We start from the raw sequence: 17987 nt of genomic DNA on the forward strand, positions 1-17987 counted from the left end.
ATTGTTGGGTAATGATATAACTTGTGTGCATGTTCAGCTTTAGAATATACTGAGGTTATAACTAATATCGTACCTAGGGATTGAAGGTCCAACTGCGAAACACATAATGAGACTCTAAAATTAAATATTACTCCGTATTTTAATGGATGACGGTGTTGACTTTTTTGACCAATGTTTGACTATTCATTTTATTTAAAATTTTTGTGCAAATATGAAAATATTCATGTCATGCTTAAAGAACATTTGATGATGAATTAAGTCACAATAAAATAAATGACAATTACATAACCTTTTTTTAATAAGACGAATGGTCAAACGTTAGAAAAAAATCAACGGTGTCATAAATTAAAATATAGAGGTAGTATAATTTAACCAAAGCATGCTTTCCCATAATTAGAAACGAATCATCAAGCACAACCCATCAATGGGATTGGGTAAATGGGCCTTGTAATCTTTATGGTTTGTTTTTTTCTTCTGTTTACTAAGCCTTGTAATTTGATGCTAATTAAGTATAGATAATTACTACGAATGATAGACTTGTGGTCCTAATTTTTTTTGGCCTGAACACCTGCACACCTTGTACTATACCAGTATACCGGCCAATATATGACTCCAGTTGTAACTATGGTATAGGCTCTACGCTTGGGAGAAAAAAAAAATAGTAGTGAGATTGAGTTACAACGCCACCACTTGAATCGGCAATAAGAAATTTTTACCTTCTATACCTATTCGATCGAGGACCGTAAATTTACTAGTATTTATTTAGAGAAAAAAAAGAGTTTATATACGTACTATATGTTACCAGTACCACACAGCCGATTAGCTATTTAATGTTTTGAGACTGCATCTTTAGATCTTTTCAAATTGAGCCACCTGGCTGTTGTTTTCGGCTGTATAAAGAAAACGCAAACCCTCTTACTAATATTTATAAAAACATAGTACAAACGTAGTTGTCTATAACACACGTATACTTATCTCTATAAATACACACACGTATACCCTATTCCTATAAGTACCCATAAAAGATTAGGTCGGTGCATCTTTGATATTGGTGAAGTTACCACGAACGTGTTGCTGTCGACGGGTAATCAAGAAAAAGAAATAAAACAATAATAAAATGTGGTAGAAATAATAAAGGGAGTGGTTTGTTTGGACCAACGTACTCACCTGCTTGACAGTGTGTTTAGTTCAGCGTAAAGTTTAGATTTTAGTTGAAATTGGAGATGATATGACTGAAAAATTATGTGTGTATGACAGGTTGATGTGATGAAAAAGGACTGAAGTTTGGATCCAAACTGATCTAAACACAGCCATATACTCCTATATACACGGTACTCCTAGCTTGTGGTTCAACTTTAGTACTACTAGTAGCTTGTGGTTCAACACGTCTATCCGAAGTATATAAGAACCCACGCCGGCCTCAGTGCGGATGAGGCCGAGGGGTTTTTTACTTTACCCATTGCCCTCCCACCTGCTCCCCCTCCTGCCCTCCCACCCTCTTGTGCGCATTCCGTCGAGCACGTCGCGGGCGCACCTCCCGCCGCTGCCTCGGCTTGCCCCACCGCGGATCGCAGAGCGAAGCATCCCCGCTAGGCTACTAAAGATGCCTCATCATGGTGGTAGGAAGAAGAAGAACAAGGGTGGGAAGGGGAAGCCTCGGAAGAAGACCGACGACCGCGGAGAGGCCAATGTCGGGTCGGGCGACAGCTCGCCCGCCGTCCGCGTCGAGGAGGAGGCGGAGGTGGAGGCGGAGGCGGAGGTGGGGACGGCGGTCGAGCCGCAGCGCTCGGGAACGTTGGCCTCGCCCACTGACGTCGTCGAGGCAGCCCAACACGGCCAGCGGCAGCAGCAGGCCTCCCAGTCCCAACAGACACCAAGCCCTCGAAGTTATGCAGCTGCAGTGGTGAACAAAAGAGAAGATGAAACAGTTGGCTACAACTTCCTTCAGTTCCTTCGAAGGTATCAACTATTTCTTGGATTGATGTATCCTAGAGAGCATAAGACTAGCCCAATGTGATTTATAAAAATTGAAGATGTGTTTCATCAGATCAAGTTCTTATTACGAACGACATAGCTGTCCTACTATGTTTCTTCTTCCGACACATGTGTGCACATAAGTGAAGATCCTACGTAAAATCCAGTAATCATAATAGGAGTTTTGGGATGGGCTTAAAGCAGAGAACTGAATCGGGCTCTCTTTTTTAAAGACTGGTTTGAGATATTTTTTGGGCCTTCCATTGAGAAAAGAAGATGTATGCTGGGTGTATCATCGCCTCAATGCTCTTCTGCTAATTGGCTATTTATGTAGTCTGCTCGTCTCCATGGCTCCATATGCATATGCATGTAAATCCATTTCTTTTAGGGAAACTACCGTAGGAGAGCATCCTACACATGCACATCCAATTAAGCTCTCTGATACAAATATGGACATGTTTATGAGTACATGTCAGGATTGCTCCCTGCAATAATGCAAATATGTCTAAATTAAATCCCAATGATTTCATACAATAGAAAATTCATAAAATGCCATCATAAATATAAGTGAGTTGTGAAATACTATCGTATACGAGAATGATCATGTGGGGTCTGGACCCACATGTTAATGACATATACGATGATATTTTTCAACTTCATGATCTTCGTGATAGTTTTTCATGATCATGTGGGGTCTGCACGGGCACTTTTTCTAGTCATATTATAATTTTTTTGAAGGATGTATAAATTTGTTTTTTGACATTATAGTCTCATGCAGCTTCACAGTAGAGCACAGAGAAGGGCCTTTCTATGCTGGGGAACTAAAGAGTATGGTCTATCAGAACAGCAAAACTTTTTGTGTCTACTATGGGCACTTCCAAGGACAATATGCAAACCTGGGTACAAAAATATCCAACTCATATGCGAGGTGCGACTTGCTACTTATTTACATTGCCTTTTTCCAAATGTTATATCAGCTGAAAATATTGATGAATCGCTTTACAAATTCCTGCCATTACCTTTCGAATTTGTTAATTTATGGTGACACAATTATATAGAGAGAGCATGCATGTGGAAGTCAGAAGCAAAAGTAGTTAATAGAGAGCAGACTGAAGACAGGAGAATATATGAATGACTAGAGAGTGTAACTTTCTTTTAATGTCAACTGAAAGTGTATGAATAATTTCCTATGCTTCTTAGGAAATCCAATTGTGGTCAAAATGTTCTTACTAATCTCAGTAACATGTATTCTGCCAAATACTGTGGTTGGAATTTATCAGATTATTTTGGATTGTGTAGTTAAGTTTATACCTCAAATTTATGGCGTATGTTGTATAGACAGATCTTTATCTTTTGCAAATGTTGTAACTGTGCGTTCATTCTGAACAGGGTCGTGGGCTTCTTGCGAAGTGCTATAGGAAGATTCATCACCGAATATGAACTTGATGATCAATGGAGAGAAATATCAAATGACCCCCCAAAGATTCATATTGATGCCCTGCCCCCAGCTGGAAGGTTTGCTCTCTACATGAGATAGAAAAGAGAAAAGGAAGTCTTATGCGCCTTGTCTTTTGAGTAAAGACTAACTGTGTCATTTTAATGCAGCATTGTTTCACTTCAATATTTCCTGGGACAAGCACATAACAAACTTGTGGAGACTGCACGCATCTATGATCCCAATGGTAGCTTAGTCGCTGATAGTACTAAGCTGGGAAGGAGAGTGTTCCTAGGGTTCCTCATATATATCATCAATCAGCATAAAGATGGACGCAGTTGGTGTGGTGAATTTTCTATTGATGATCTACTAGTCAGAAATGAATCAACATTTGGAATCACGAAGGCAGCTTCTTCCCATGCAAGTTGTAAAGCAATGGCTAAGGATCTGAAACAGTTGGCAAAGATACTAGAGAAACACTTTCGCACAGCTCAAGGGCAGGTCCCTGGCTACTTCATTAAGCTTTTTTCTGAACTAAAAGAGAGCGCAGGAGAGCTCGGGCAGTACAACTCAGAGAAAACCAGGAAGTTCCATAAGTATCTGAGTTCGCATCTTGCACTCAGGTCTGCGATGTCAAGGAGGCACCTGTTTATGGATTTGTTCCGAGCGTACCAGCTACTTGGGAAAACTGCAAAGAAGGATTTGATATCCCTTCTAGGATCCATGTTTCCAGAAGATAAATGGCTTGACCAAGTAGACAAGCACCAAATGTTTATAAAAGTATCTGAGTATGGCATCGTGGAAGGTGACGCAGATAAGGCATCCAACAGTCAAGATCAGAAGAAGAAAAGATCATACAGTGGCGATCTTTTAGATTTGCTGGTGTTTATCCGCCACGTTACTGAGCACGGGGCGGATCACACGAAAGTACGGGCATATGAAATCTTAATTTTCTCTTTCATTTCATATATGTGCAAGTTCAATTTCCTGACAAGTGTTCAAAACTTTGTCTTTAAGGATGATAACATGGAGCAAAAACTCAAGAGTTTGGTTGAAATTGACTTGATAATTGCTAAGTATCTTTCGGCTGCTGTTGTAGACCTTATCAAGGCTTTGGTGAAGAGTGACTTGCTAAAAGACACGTACTTTTTCTTCTCTTGTATGTTTATTTGTTTTCTCTTGAAATATATTTGTTGAAATGATTATTTTCCATATTGCAGGTTTTCTGACCCGTGGAATGCGTTTTCTAATTCTTCCTAATAGGTATATAAAGTTTTACTTATTTTCCTGCCATTTGATCTTCTAGTAAATTTCATAGTATCCATATTCTGCATCTGCGGGTCAACTTTCTTATTACTACTATAACAAAGTAGTTGCATAATGATTACTGTCACCGACAATACCTTGACCCGCACTATATATGAAAATCCGCTGCATTTCGTGAATAGTGGCTAGCACTAATAACAATATCCTGTGAGTCCACTACTTACATATTACACACTATTTACTGTCCCAGGGCCCATAGGTTTTTTTTTTTTTTGCCAGGTCGGCCAAAAGATTCGGTCGACCAATTTCATTAAGGAAAAGGATTTTGGAAAACATTACAAAGAAGCTTACAACGACAGTACGCTGTCGAGATGGAGAAGGGCTAGGCCCTCATCCCGTAAGCTGGAGAGGAAAAAAAAAGTACAATGCCCTAAGGCAAACTCTAATCAGAGATGATCGTTATTACATGGTTGGATAACTCCTGCGGTCTTCCACACTAGGATTTCCTCCTTGATATCCTCCACTAGTTGCTCAGGGGTGCGCACTTTCTGCTCGAAGATCCTAACATTACGCTCTTTCCACAGAGACCAGCAGATTAGGGCGACAACACTGTCAAAGATGTCCCTGTAGCCGGTCCGAAAAAACCTCCTTGCGTTCGTCCACCAATCTGTTAGGTTTTCTTCTTCATGTCCAGACACGGGGAAGCTGATTCCAATCCATTTTTTCATCAGTAGCCAGACTCTCTGGGTGTAATCACAAGTGAGCAACAGATGTGAGCAGCTTTCATCTTCACGCTGACATAGCACACAATGTTCCTCGTGCGGCCATCCCTTCTTTTCAAGATTGTCGGCTGTTGAACAGTGACCCTTTGCAGCCAGCCACAAGAAAAATCTTACTTTGGAAGGTGTCTTGGTGGTCCAGATCAGCTCACTGGAGACACAGAGCTCCCTGGCCATGAAGAACAGCTCATATGCTGAAGAAACAGATAACCTCCCGTCAGGTGTTGGCCCATGGGGTGTAATACTCCGTTGATGAACTTTCTTCTTAGCCTCTGTGACAGACCATTTTCAACCTGAAAGGAAGCAACGAATCATGCGTGCACTATTAACAATTTCTTCACAGCATTATTCCTGCAACCACTTTGCTTCAAACCTGAAGCCACTGTTGCCCCCTTGACATCACAGAAATCTTGTAACTCCAATTAGTATGGTCACAGGTTTATGATCTGAGTATCTTGGATCTCGTAGTATCACCTTATATGACGGGAACCTTGTCACCAATTTTGGGACCCAACAGCCCTATCAAGTCTGTCTTTTACATATTTGTTGGCCTCATGGCTGTTGTTTCCTCCAGGTCTGTACTTGTCTCCTAAATAACCAAGATCATGAACCTTGTTGAAGTGTTTGGCACAAAGCCATGGAAGTTGCTGATGTTGATTTTCAAGAGCTTCCAAGTCTTACTCTCTCTTATCTGTCTCTGGTTCCCATAAGAGCATGTGAACCATCCTGCTCCACCATCACCACATTAATATGATATCTGGAATAATTGTGAACTCAATGTTTACATGTTTCTTCCACAATAGAGCAAGCCCACCACTTCTTCCACAATAGAGCAAGCCCACCACTTCAATATTTGACATTCCCAGCAAGTACTTGAACCAACTCGTCCTCTTCTCATCTATTTTAGTTTAGTATCTGGTAATATAAAATGTTGAGGTCCTCTTGCTTCTGGAGGTCCAGAAGCCCTCAACTGCCAGGACATTCCCCAATTCCCAGCAGTTCCAAGCTGTTAATCCTCGTTTTGGCTTGCTGGCCTGTCACTGCAGCCCAGACTTTACAATTTCTAAAGTGGTGTTTTCTTCCTTTTTCATCCTCCCCATCATCTCTTGCTTTCTTTAACAACCCTGTCTCTACCTCAACCTCCATCAAGTCAGCATTCCTCTTACTCCTTTGTTTGCCCTCTCCCCTTGCTATACGCTTCAAAGTACCTTGCCTTGTGCCTGTTGCTGTCTTTTGATCACCGCTTTCTACTCTTCTCTGATCCCCCACTTTCTCATCAAGCTTATCACTGGTTTGTCTTGCGCTTGATCACTCTCCTTTTTAGTTGTTGTTGTTGTTGTTATAATATTGTTCTTCTTCTTCTTGTTGTTCTTGTGGAGAAGAGACAACACGCTAATTTGGATCTATAACCTACTAATATTAGGCTTTGGAAATCTGTGATATATCATATAACCGAGCAGACTCGACATAAAAAAGTTTTCCTCTGGGTCCTATCTATGGTTAATAGTTGCCGACTACAATTGCCTTGATTCTTTAAGTGAAACAGTTGGAGAGTACCATATGTTTATCCCAGTTGAAAAAACAGTGGTTATACCCTTCTTTTTACAAAAAACAGCAGGCGAGACTCCTACACATATAGCCACTAAGGATAATCAGAAGTTAGGGAGTGAAATCGGCCTGAATCTTTTGGACTACCTTATGCCTGTACTTAGTTAAAACTTTTCACTCCTGAATAATAAATTGTGTTATGTGTCTAGATGTGTATTACAAATGCATTTACATATGTGGTTTATGCTTATCTCTTATTGTACTACTCTGTACTATTAGCACAAATGTGTATGTGGATAGGAATCGTTTAAATTGTTTACTTTACATGTTCTGGTTTGCTGAATCTATCCGTGCTGAAAAGCCTTCATTAAATTAGTTGTTGTTTTTTCTTTTTTTTAAAAAAAAAAATTCTACGATGTGCCATGGTCTGTGCCTCCATGCCAAAGGCGGGGGGTGGGGTTATCATCTGTGGGGTTACTTGGTAGTTTATATTAAAAAGAAGAGTAAACTAAAAAGAATTAGTGGCAAGGATCAATTCTGATAAAATTTTTAAGGTTTATAATCCTAGCAACTGATGCCATCAGTTGTGAATATGAATAGCTCCAGCTTCCAGTTATAATTTCAACCATATATATTATTGAACCCTGTTTCTTAACACCATCATCCCAAAAACAGAAACAAACAGCAATGCAACTACAAAAGCTTCATCTATATGAAATCCCAATTCACATCCAACATGTGAAACCTACACTGATACAATGTTATCATATCTATGAAACAAACATTTGTATGACTAGCTCACCCTTCAGATATCTAACAAAATAAAGCGCACCAACATGCGAATAATTTGTTTGAATGCCATTGCCAAACCTACGTAAACCTTGTACTCTTGAATTTTGCTTTCCATAGACACTGAGTTCAAAAACCGATGATCCATTTCCTTCCTATGACTTTTTAGTTTATACTCGTGAACTTTGCTGGCAAGCCCAAAGCTTTATGTGTTGTATCATAATAGGGATAATATTTTTAAAAAAATACAAAGAAGATTACAAGATCAGAATTGACAAAAAATAGTGGTTATATCATTGGCAATATGGGAGTGGGGAACATCGATCGTATTTAGCATCAAAGACTTAAATCACCAGCCCCAACCAATTCCTGCTTGCCCTTGGTGTGGAAGAAGTAATCCTTTTATATCTGTTGATGCAGGTGGGTTAGCACGCTTGTTGGAGAAGAGAGGCACCACTGCATATCTTGTATTCAAAGTGCCGTCAAGGACTTGAGAGTGCCTCGTTCAGTAATCATAGTTAGCTGAAGTCTGTGGTGTAGGTGTTTAGCTTCCAAACTTGGTTAGAATTTTGAGTTTCCTGCTTACTGGCGTAGTATGCTTCATATTTTTTTCCTTTTTCTTGTTTTGAGGTTGGGCCAGGTGAGGTACCCCCCGCTCTCCAGTAAGGACCCCTGACTGTTAGTTCTATGCCAGGAGAGTAGTTTTGGTGTGATGTGTTGGGACTTGGGAGTTGTTCAGTCTTTTTGAGCTTAACCTGTAAAGTTGGTACCCGGCGTGCGTATGGATCGGAGCTGGTGAACAGAGAAGGAAGACGCGCACATTGGGGATGATTTTGGAGCGTGTTGACTGTTGAGGACTGGTAGGTTGCTAGGGAAATCAGCATAACCTGGATTACAGCCCTTGTTTGGGGGGTTTGTTCTCTGTCGGTTGGTCTGCAATGTTTATTTTAATCCCCTTTCTTATTGTTGGCTATTTCTTGTCATGCTACCCTCATGGAAATATCGATCTTTTACATTAGCATATAAAATATTAATTATTGGACCATAAATAATGCTTAAAGATATAATTCCATAGCAATTTAAATCAATGGAATATAGAATACTTTGGTAAGATGGCCAAAATTGCCAAAATTCTATGGGGTCTCTAGCCAAACAAAGGAGGCTGGAGGAATGTATCACGATAGATGTGAAAGTGGTCTTATATAGATTGCCTGTGAATTGTAATACAAAATTAATCAGTTGGGATGGACCGGGATAATTATTTCATACTTTATATAGGCATGTGCATGTCTCAAAGTTTGCTAATTTTGTTTGTTGTACTAATTGATAAGGCTGGTGTATGCTTTTCTAGGAGTATCAAGTTAGTAATAGTGAAAAATTCTTTTAGAAGTGGTAGAAGAGTTACCTGGTTTTTTTAACCTTAATAGTTGCCTGATTTTAGCTCAACATCCATAGCATAAGGAGCCCATTGGCTAAACAATCTCAACGCACAGTTTGAGAGATGATCATAACAAAATCTGATAGTAAGAGATTGATGTTACCAGCTGATAGTCTGTCAAACAATTTAGAGGATTGGTGTTATTCATCTTTTTTCTGGAACAAACAATACCACATGTAATCCAAAGGAAAAGATACATACAGAATAAAGCTAATGTAACATCTACATGCTAGCAAAAGTCCACAAAAGAGAGAGAGCTATAGAGGTGTGGAGCTGATAGTAAAAATCAAAACATATACAAATTCAGCTAGGAAAAGTGTGAAACTGTACGGTAGCTAGGTAAGCAACCAGCAGTAGCTATCCGCGAGAAAGTACTTGGATGAAGTAGTAAAATAATTGATTGTACATCAACAAATCTAACATTTACTCAGATGAAATTTCACATGCTGCGCTCGGAAACTGGATGCTAAGTGCTAACATGTGAGCAAGAACCAAAGAGGGAGAAAAAGATGATATTGCAGTTACATTACGCTTGATAACTCGATTTACCTTGGCTGCGTATATCTATTTAGATGTAGAATTCAGGTATTACCCATTAGTTTTAAAAAAGAAAGCCCGCGGCCACTCACATTTGTGGTCCAATCGATTGATAAAGAGCACTCCACATTAGGGTTGATGATGGAGAATTACAATGTAATTAAAGAGGATAACGGAGAGAGGGATTAATCACCGCAATTGATATTTCATTAATAACTAGTTGGGTGGCCTTGCGCGGCTAGCACCCATACAAAATTATTTATTTTTTAATGTGATTTTGCTTAAAATTTGTTAAATATCTATCTCGTTGTCTTAGGATTTTGAGAGACCGAACTTTATCATCCGCGCGTTTCTAATTTTATAGGTTTTAAAAGTCACTTCGGTCGCTACCCCTTACTCATTTCTCAGGTCTTTATTTACTTGTCGATCTATCACTTTTTTATTCATATCTTCCATGAAACCTTTAAAAATTAGATCTTTTAGTTTTTAGAGTTCATTGTCTTTGAATTTTGTTTTTATAATTTTTTTAAAGTTACGTCAAACACCGCCATTATACTCCTCTATGGCCCCTCCGCTGCCTCCTCTATTTATTATCATTGGGATTTTAAAAATCAAACATAATTATTGTTTGTGTTTATTTATTTTTTTACTTTCTGGAAGTCCCGCTAAACCGTCAGTGGCTTTATCATTGTACTCCTCTGCGCGTGACCCGCCCGTTGCCTCCCCTCTTTATTGTCATTGAGTATTTAAAAATTGAGCATGATTATTATTGGGATTTATTTTTCTACTTTCTAGAATCCCGCCAACTGCCATGATCATGTTGCTTAATGGTTTGTTCGTTGTCGCATCTCTTAATCGTCATTGGGATTCTATTTGGAGTTTTCTTTATATGTTTATAGTTTTTACATGTCCCACCAACTGCCACCACTTTACTCCTATGCAGGCTTATTGTTTTTCGCCCTCTTCATTGTCGATATTGCTGTCTGAACTATTCTTTTCGAAAAATCCATATTTTTCATTTTTATAATTTTTTATTTGTAAATTGTATTCATACTTGAACTCTTATAATTATTTTTCTATTTTTGAAATTTATTTTATTTGTTATTTTGAATTTTAGTTAATCTCATCACATGTTCTATATGGTCTATTATTTTAATATTTTTATTTTTATTGCGAATTTTAATTATTTATAAATTGTATTTCTAGTTGAACTCTTTTTTTATTTTTATAATTCCTGAATTTATTTTATTTTTTATTTCGAATTCTAATTAATCTCGTGCTATGTTATTGATTGATTAATTGTTGTTTTAATATTTTTTATGCTGAATTTTAATTATTAAAAATATATATTCCTACTTGAACTTTTCTTTTCTTTCCTAATTTCAGAAATTTATATATTTAGTATTCCGAATTTTAATTAATTATGTATTTGGTTCTTATATGAACTCCTCTATCAATATTGCTTATTTTAAATTCCGAATTAGTTATTTCAAAATTGTATTCCTACTTAAACTCTTATTTTCTTTTTTAATTTCAATTTTTTTATTTTTATTCTGAATTTTAATTAATCACGTATTGGGTTCTTATATGGACTACTCTTTCAATATTTCTTCTTTTTAATTCCGAATTTGAATTTTTTTTAGATTGTATTTCTATTTGGACTCTTCTTTTCTTTTTCTTCAATTAATGTGTGAATTTCTAGCCCTCACAGCGTATATGGTGCCTTCTTTTTGAGCTGTGTTAATAATATAACTAGCCGGGTGGCCCACGCAATTGCGCGGCTAGCACCCAAACAAAATCATATTTTTTTCAGTATGATTTTACTTAAAATTTACTAAATAGCTATCTCGTTGTCTTAAGAATTTGAAAGACCAAACATTATGATCCCCGTATTTCTAATTATATAGTTTTTAAAAGTCACACCCAGCTGCTATCCCTTACTTCTATCATATCATTCTTTATTTGATTGCTTGATCTACCACTATTTCTATTCATTCTCCTTTAAACCTTTAAAAATTAGATCAACCGCCACCACTCTACTCCTGTATAGGCATGTTACTTATTTTATCTCGTCATGTGTTTTAGATGGTCTTTTCTTTCAATAGTCTTTATTTTTTATCACAAATTTTAATTATTTACAAATTGTATTCCTAACTGAAATCTTTTTTCTTTTTCTAATTTCAGAATTTATTTTTTTCAAATTTTAATTAATACAGTATAGTGTTCTTTTAAATTTATTTTTTATTTTTGAATTTCAGTTGTTTCAAAATTACATCTCTACTTAAACTCTCTTTGATTTTTCTAATTTTGGATATTTTTTTATTTTTTTAATTCCGAATTTCAGTTAATTTTAAATTGTATTCCTACTTGAACTCTTCTTATCTTTTTGCTAGTTTCGGATTTTATTTTTATTTTTATTCCGAATATTAATTAATCTCGTATCGGGTTCTTATATGGACTCTTCTCTCAATATTCCTTATTTTTAATTCCGAATTTCAGTAATTTTTAAATTGTAATCCTACTTGGACTCTCCTTTTCTTTTCTAATTTCGGATTTTATTTTATTTTGTGTCAAACAAAATCATATTTTTTAAGTATAATTTTACTTAAAATTTATTAAATAGCTATCTCATTGTCTTAAGACTTTGAAAGACCAAACCTTATCATCCTCGTGTTTTTAATTATATAGTTTTAAGTCACACCAGTTGCTATCCTTTATGTCATCTCCTTCTTCATTTGCTTGCTCGATCTACCACTATTTCTACTTATTCTTCTTGAAATCTTTTAAAATTGGATTTTTATAGTTTGTAGAGTTTATTGTCACGTTGGGTTTCGTTTTTATAATTTCTAGATTTCCCGTCAAACGTTGCCATTATACTCCTCTATGGTCCATCCACTGTCTTTCTCTTTATTGTCATTGAGATTTTAAAAATCGAACATAATTATTGTCTGGGTTCATTTTTACTCTCTAGAAGTCCTGCCAAACCGTTAGCGGCTTTGCCATTGTACTCCTCTATAGCTCGCCCGCTGCCTCCCTTCTTTATTGTCATTGAGATTTTAATATCGAACATGATTATCATTGCTTTTTTTTTTACTTTTTAGAAGTTCCAAACCTTTAAAAATTAGACTTGTAGTTTCATTTTTTATAATTTTTAGAAGTCCCATTAAACGATGCCATTATGCCTCTCTATAGCCCGTCCGCGGCCTACTCTTTATTGTATTCCTACTTGAACTCTTCTTTTATTTTCTTTTTCTAATTTCAGATTTATTTTTATTTTTATTCTGAATTTTAATTAATCTTGTATTGGGTTCTTACATGGACTCTTCTTTTAATATTTGTTATTTTTAATTCCGAATTTCAGCTATTTTTAATTTGTATTCCTACTTGGACTCTCATTTCATTTTCTAATTTTGGATTTTATTTTATTTTTATTTTGAATTTTGATTAATCTCGTATTGGGTTCTTATATGGAAACTTCTTTCAATATTGCTTATTTTTAATTTCGAATTTCAGCTATTTTAAAATTGTATTTCTAGTTGGACTCTTCTTTTCTTTTTCTCTGATTAATAGATAGATAGATTACGGACGTTACTAATACTTGTACGCAGGATTTTTTGCCAGTCCGTTCATCGCCACATCGTGTGGAAGGCATTTCTTCTTCCCCGTAGCTGAAATTCAGATTTAAAAATACATAGTCTATATATAAATACAATTTAAAAATAGCTGAAATTAGGATTTAAATATATGGAATATAGGAGCAGGGAGCATTTTTACCCGTGGTTCAATCGATATGGTGCTTGGTGCAGGTGGAAAAAGTTTTTTTTTTTTCGTATGCACAAGACTCACTCAGATCATGTGCTTGTGGGAGTTGGCTTCAAGAGGAGAGGAATGACATCTCAAAAGCGTGTTTCGTTAAAATGCCAATATGAAGCGCGTGATCACAGCCATTTTGCCATTTTCAATTCCATATTTGCTGCAATGTGGCTTGATGAGACCAAATTACCCCTGCTCACCCAGTTGCTGCTGCTTCGTCACCACAGCGACAGAGACATCCCGACGGAGCTCCTGGCGGTTCTTTACCGCCAGCGTCCGCGCCGACCTCCGCCCGGTCTTCGCCTTCCTCACCGACGACCTCGCCGTCCCGGACACCACCTAACGCCGCGTCGTCGTCAAATGCCCCCAGACCCTCGCCTGCAGCGTCCGCGACCAGCTCCGCTCGGCGCTCCTCTACCTCTGCCGCCTTGGCTTTCACGACGGCCGTGCTCTCTGTCTTCAGGACCCCATCCTCGACTGTTCGACGGCGAGGAGGCACCCCCAGCCGACGCCGACGTGCGCTGTTCCTAAAAACGGACCGGTGCTCGCCTGCTCGGACTCACTTGGGGCGCGGGATGGAGGCAGCGAGCCGGTGAGCAGCGGCACGCATGTTTCGTGACTGTCACGCCCGGAAATATACACCATTTCCAAACGCTCAGTGCATTAATCCTCGTCCCAGGAGGCGAGGTACACATAGACATTGTTGATTATTACATGCCACACTTGCGGAAACGTAAAGGAGTACTTGATTACATGGGCGACTTAGGCCCTCACACTCAAAGATAAACAAATAAAACAGCGGAAGACTACGGAACAGCAGCAGCCACAGGCACTCGACGGCGGAGCGAACTAGAGATCCAAGCCTTCACCTTCCTCAGGTCCATCCTCTGGATTATTTTTGTGAGCAAGAGTGAGTACCACCACCGTACTCAGCAAGTCACACCGGAAATGCAACAATAATGCGTAGGGAAAACAAGGAAATGGCCTAATAGGGTTTATTTTGCATAAAGCCATAATTTAAACATTTTAATCAAGTTAAAGCTCATTTTAAAACACGATCCTGTTCTAAGCCAATATTTTAATATCATCAAGGTCGCATGAGCCTGCGAACCTGCCTTAACCCAGGCTAATCTCCACATGACTACACCATCATGATTTCACCCTCCAATGTTTTATAAAACAAAACTAACTTTGGGTACATTGCTCAGCTTGCCCATAACCGAGGGCGCGGCTATTCGAATAGTTTTTAACTCTGATCAGAGGTGTACAACTTTACCCACAAGACACAACCTCAACACGCGTTGCCACGCGCCGGGTACCACCACGGTACTCGGATAGAGGTCGTGACAAGACTATCCATCTAGGTCTACCCAAAACAGGAGAACCCGCTGAGGTTTCGCCGCCCGCCGGTCCCCGACAAGGTAAAGGTTGTCGGATCCCCCGGGACGAGTCAGGCCCCCCCTTGCGCCGGGTGAAAAACGGCCTTAATCCTGGCCCCACACCCTTCCAACCAATGGTCTCTGTTTTGAGAAGATCTAAATTTCCAGTCAGGCCTTACCCACTAGACTTGTGGTTGCACGAAGATGCCTTGCAACAGAGGCCCGAAGACCGGTCCTTATATTAGCCGGGGTGCGACTACCAAAGTAACTAGCTTGCACCCCAAGCCCAGCCCAAAAAAAATATATTTTAGTTGCACAAATCATTTTATCACCCATCTATTGACAAACCAGTCAATAGTCCATAACTAATCCAATTTTAGTTGTTAACCACCAAAGTCTAGTTTAACCAAAAGTTCTAGGTTGGAACTAAGCATGACTAAGCATTTACCTAAAGCAACTAGTCAGTCCATCATGTAGGGTACTAGACTAGTCAAGTTATAATTTTACTAGGGTTCACAAAGATCATGGATATCAAATCAACATCATGGCCATAACCAAGAGCATAGGAATAACTAATAAAACAATATTAATAATGAACGGTATAATTTATAAAGCAATGCAATATAAGTAAAACAACATAATTTTCACAATATGGGATTCAACATGTTCAAGGTAGATATGACTTGCCTTGATCGCTCACAAAGTCTTCGGCGTCAACGGCGATGAAGAGCTGATCTTCCGGAACGGCAGGATCTACACGACCAACGCGAAGAAATACAAAAGGACTAATAAAAACCATATGAACAGAAGCAATAAAGCACATAAATGGATTCTACTCATTTTTAGGAGAAATTAGAGATTTGAACGGGTCGATTCCGAGTTCAAACGGTCAAGATATGGCCATTTGAAGTTTAGGTGTTGTTTAAATGGAAATTTGCAATTTTGTGAATTATTTTTCTAAAGGAAATTGATTTATTGCACAGAGAAGAGAGAGAGGGGTCCACGGGCGGGTCCCACTTGGCAGCCGCTCGGTCCACTGTGAGCCGAGAGCACCGAGGTGGCTCACGGTGCACCGAGGCACAGACACGGCCGGGCAGGAGCAGCACCCGGCCAGGCGGCTCGCCGGCGACGGCCAACGGCGCGGCGGCAGTGCGACGGAGAGCGGAAAGGGGAAAAACGGAAAGGGGAGGAGACGACGGTTCTCACCGAGCAGACACGGCGGCGAGAGGTCGACGGTGTTGCCGGCGGTGAGGAAGAAACGACGAGAAGCTTCGGGTCGTCGGCGTCGGCGTCGTTCCCGCGGTCCTTGTACTCGACGGAGGGGTGGACGGGGAAGAGGAGGAAGCGACGAAGCGGATGGTGGCGACGCCGGGCTCCGACGAGGTCCCGACCACCGGCGAGGGGCGGCCGGAGTTGCGACGGCGGCGGCACAAGAAGAGAGCGGCGCGGCGGCCGCGGAGAGAGGAGGGAGAGGGCAGCGGTGTGAGGGGAGAGAGGAGGGAGTCGGGGGTCCCTTTTATAGGCCGGAGGGGAGGGAGAGAGGCGCCGGGGAGGGAGATCGACGCGGGGCATGGTGGAGCTCACCATTGATGAGCATCATCAAAATCCACCACGAATAATGTGGGATTGAGTGGGAAATTATGGGGGAATTGGAGAGGATGAGGTGGGAATTAATTCCCCTCAATTAATTTGATGAAACGGCGAGTGGAGGAGGCGAATCGGAGGTTGCCGTCGCTTGGAATTCGGCCGGAGAGAGAGAGGATGGCTGGAGGTTAGGGATGACGAGTGGGACCCACCTGTCATCGAGTAGGAGCACGCCTGTCAGGCTGGGCGCGCAGGGGAGGTGAAGCAGACTTTTGTCCGAGGGAGATGGGGAGCAGTTGAGCCAGCCCAAGGAGAGGGAGGGGGAGGGGAGAGAGGGAGGGTGAGGGGGCGGCTGGGCTGGGCTGAGAGGAGGGGGAGAGAGATGGGCTGCAAACAGCCCAACAGGAGGAAGATGATTTCTTTTAGCTTTTCCTTTTTGTAAAATTCTTTAATTGTTTTTGTTGCCTTAAAATTATTTAGGATGCTCTGAAAATTCAAGTAAAAATTGGTTAAACATTTTTAAGCATGGGGAATTTATTAAAAATACCCACAAGCCAATTTGACATAAATCTTGGTGAATTTTAATTGTTGGAGGCTCTTTTAGGCTTTTAAAATTTCTAGAAATGCATTAAAGCACGATTTAAATTTAGGGCGATTTTCAGGGCGTTACAGTGACGCCTACCCGCTGGTCTGCTCGCCGACGACCACGTCCCACCGCCTCGCTGTCCCATGCCTCGTCGGGTCGCCGGCTCCTCCACAAGGACCTACTGCACACTACCGCATGCATCCTGACAGGATTCACCCCAAACACCTGCAAGACACCGACATACTCCTCCGGCACCATCAAGATTTGCAAACTAGTACAAGCGTGTATCCATCTCAGGGACAGAGAAAGCAAGCACAACCGTTCATATCGATCCCCAACATGAATGCTTCTTTGAATGAGACAAAAGAAACACCAATCAAACAAGAGAGCAATAACCATGCGAGGTGATGTGGATATTGAAAAAAAAATAAGGAAGAGCAAAGGGAGATGGGGACTGATTTGCGAGGAGGAAACGACGGTGCCACCACGGCGGAGCACAAGTGCCGGCAGGATCGTTGGGAACCATGCGGTGGCCGTGAGCGGCCGCAGCCGCCAGGGATCGCCGCGAAGGTCCAGCGCCTCGCGCAGGCGGTGGCGAGGTCGTGACCTCACCGGGCACCAGCCGAACATGTGGGGCCCTACCGTTTCTTCCTCCTCGTCGAAGCTGGAGGGAGGTGGAGGCGTAGAAGCTGCAGAACGGCATCGCTGCGCGGCGACCTCTTCTCTTCCCTCCGATTCGAGCAGAGGAGAAGAGAGTGGGGAGAGGGGCAAAATCGTCTCATCAAGCTCTGCCCCAACGAAAATGAAATCGAAAATAAAGAAAATGGAAAAGTGGCTATGGTTGTGCGGTCCATATTGG

The 17987-nt window shown here is 40.4% G+C and overlaps 1 protein-coding gene and 1 long non-coding RNA gene across 2 annotated transcripts; one reads left to right on the forward strand and one right to left on the reverse strand.

Moving 5' to 3' along the window:
- Nucleotides 1-1431: 1431 nt before the first annotated feature.
- Nucleotides 1432-8764, forward strand: LOC4328056 (uncharacterized). Its single transcript, XM_015769338.3, has 7 exons — nucleotides 1432-1959; nucleotides 2753-2902; nucleotides 3364-3489; nucleotides 3580-4336; nucleotides 4427-4551; nucleotides 4630-4672; nucleotides 8212-8764. The coding sequence occupies exons 1-6, from the start codon at nucleotides 1604-1606 to the stop codon at nucleotides 4667-4669; spliced, it is 1554 nt and encodes a 517-aa protein (XP_015624824.3). The 5' UTR covers nucleotides 1432-1603; the 3' UTR covers nucleotides 4670-4672; nucleotides 8212-8764.
- A 5452-nt stretch (nucleotides 8765-14216) lies between these two features.
- LOC136355046 (uncharacterized) lies at nucleotides 14217-16752 on the reverse strand. Its single transcript, XR_010739097.1, has 3 exons — nucleotides 16165-16752; nucleotides 15646-15711; nucleotides 14217-14466 (listed from the first exon to the last, which is right to left on the reverse strand). It is a non-coding gene; the product is annotated as an uncharacterized lncRNA (long non-coding RNA).
- Nucleotides 16753-17987: the final 1235 nt, after the last annotated feature.

This window comes from Oryza sativa, chromosome 2 (genome assembly GCF_034140825.1).
Source record: "Oryza sativa Japonica Group chromosome 2, ASM3414082v1".
NCBI lineage: Eukaryota > Viridiplantae > Streptophyta > Magnoliopsida > Poales > Poaceae > Oryza > Oryza sativa.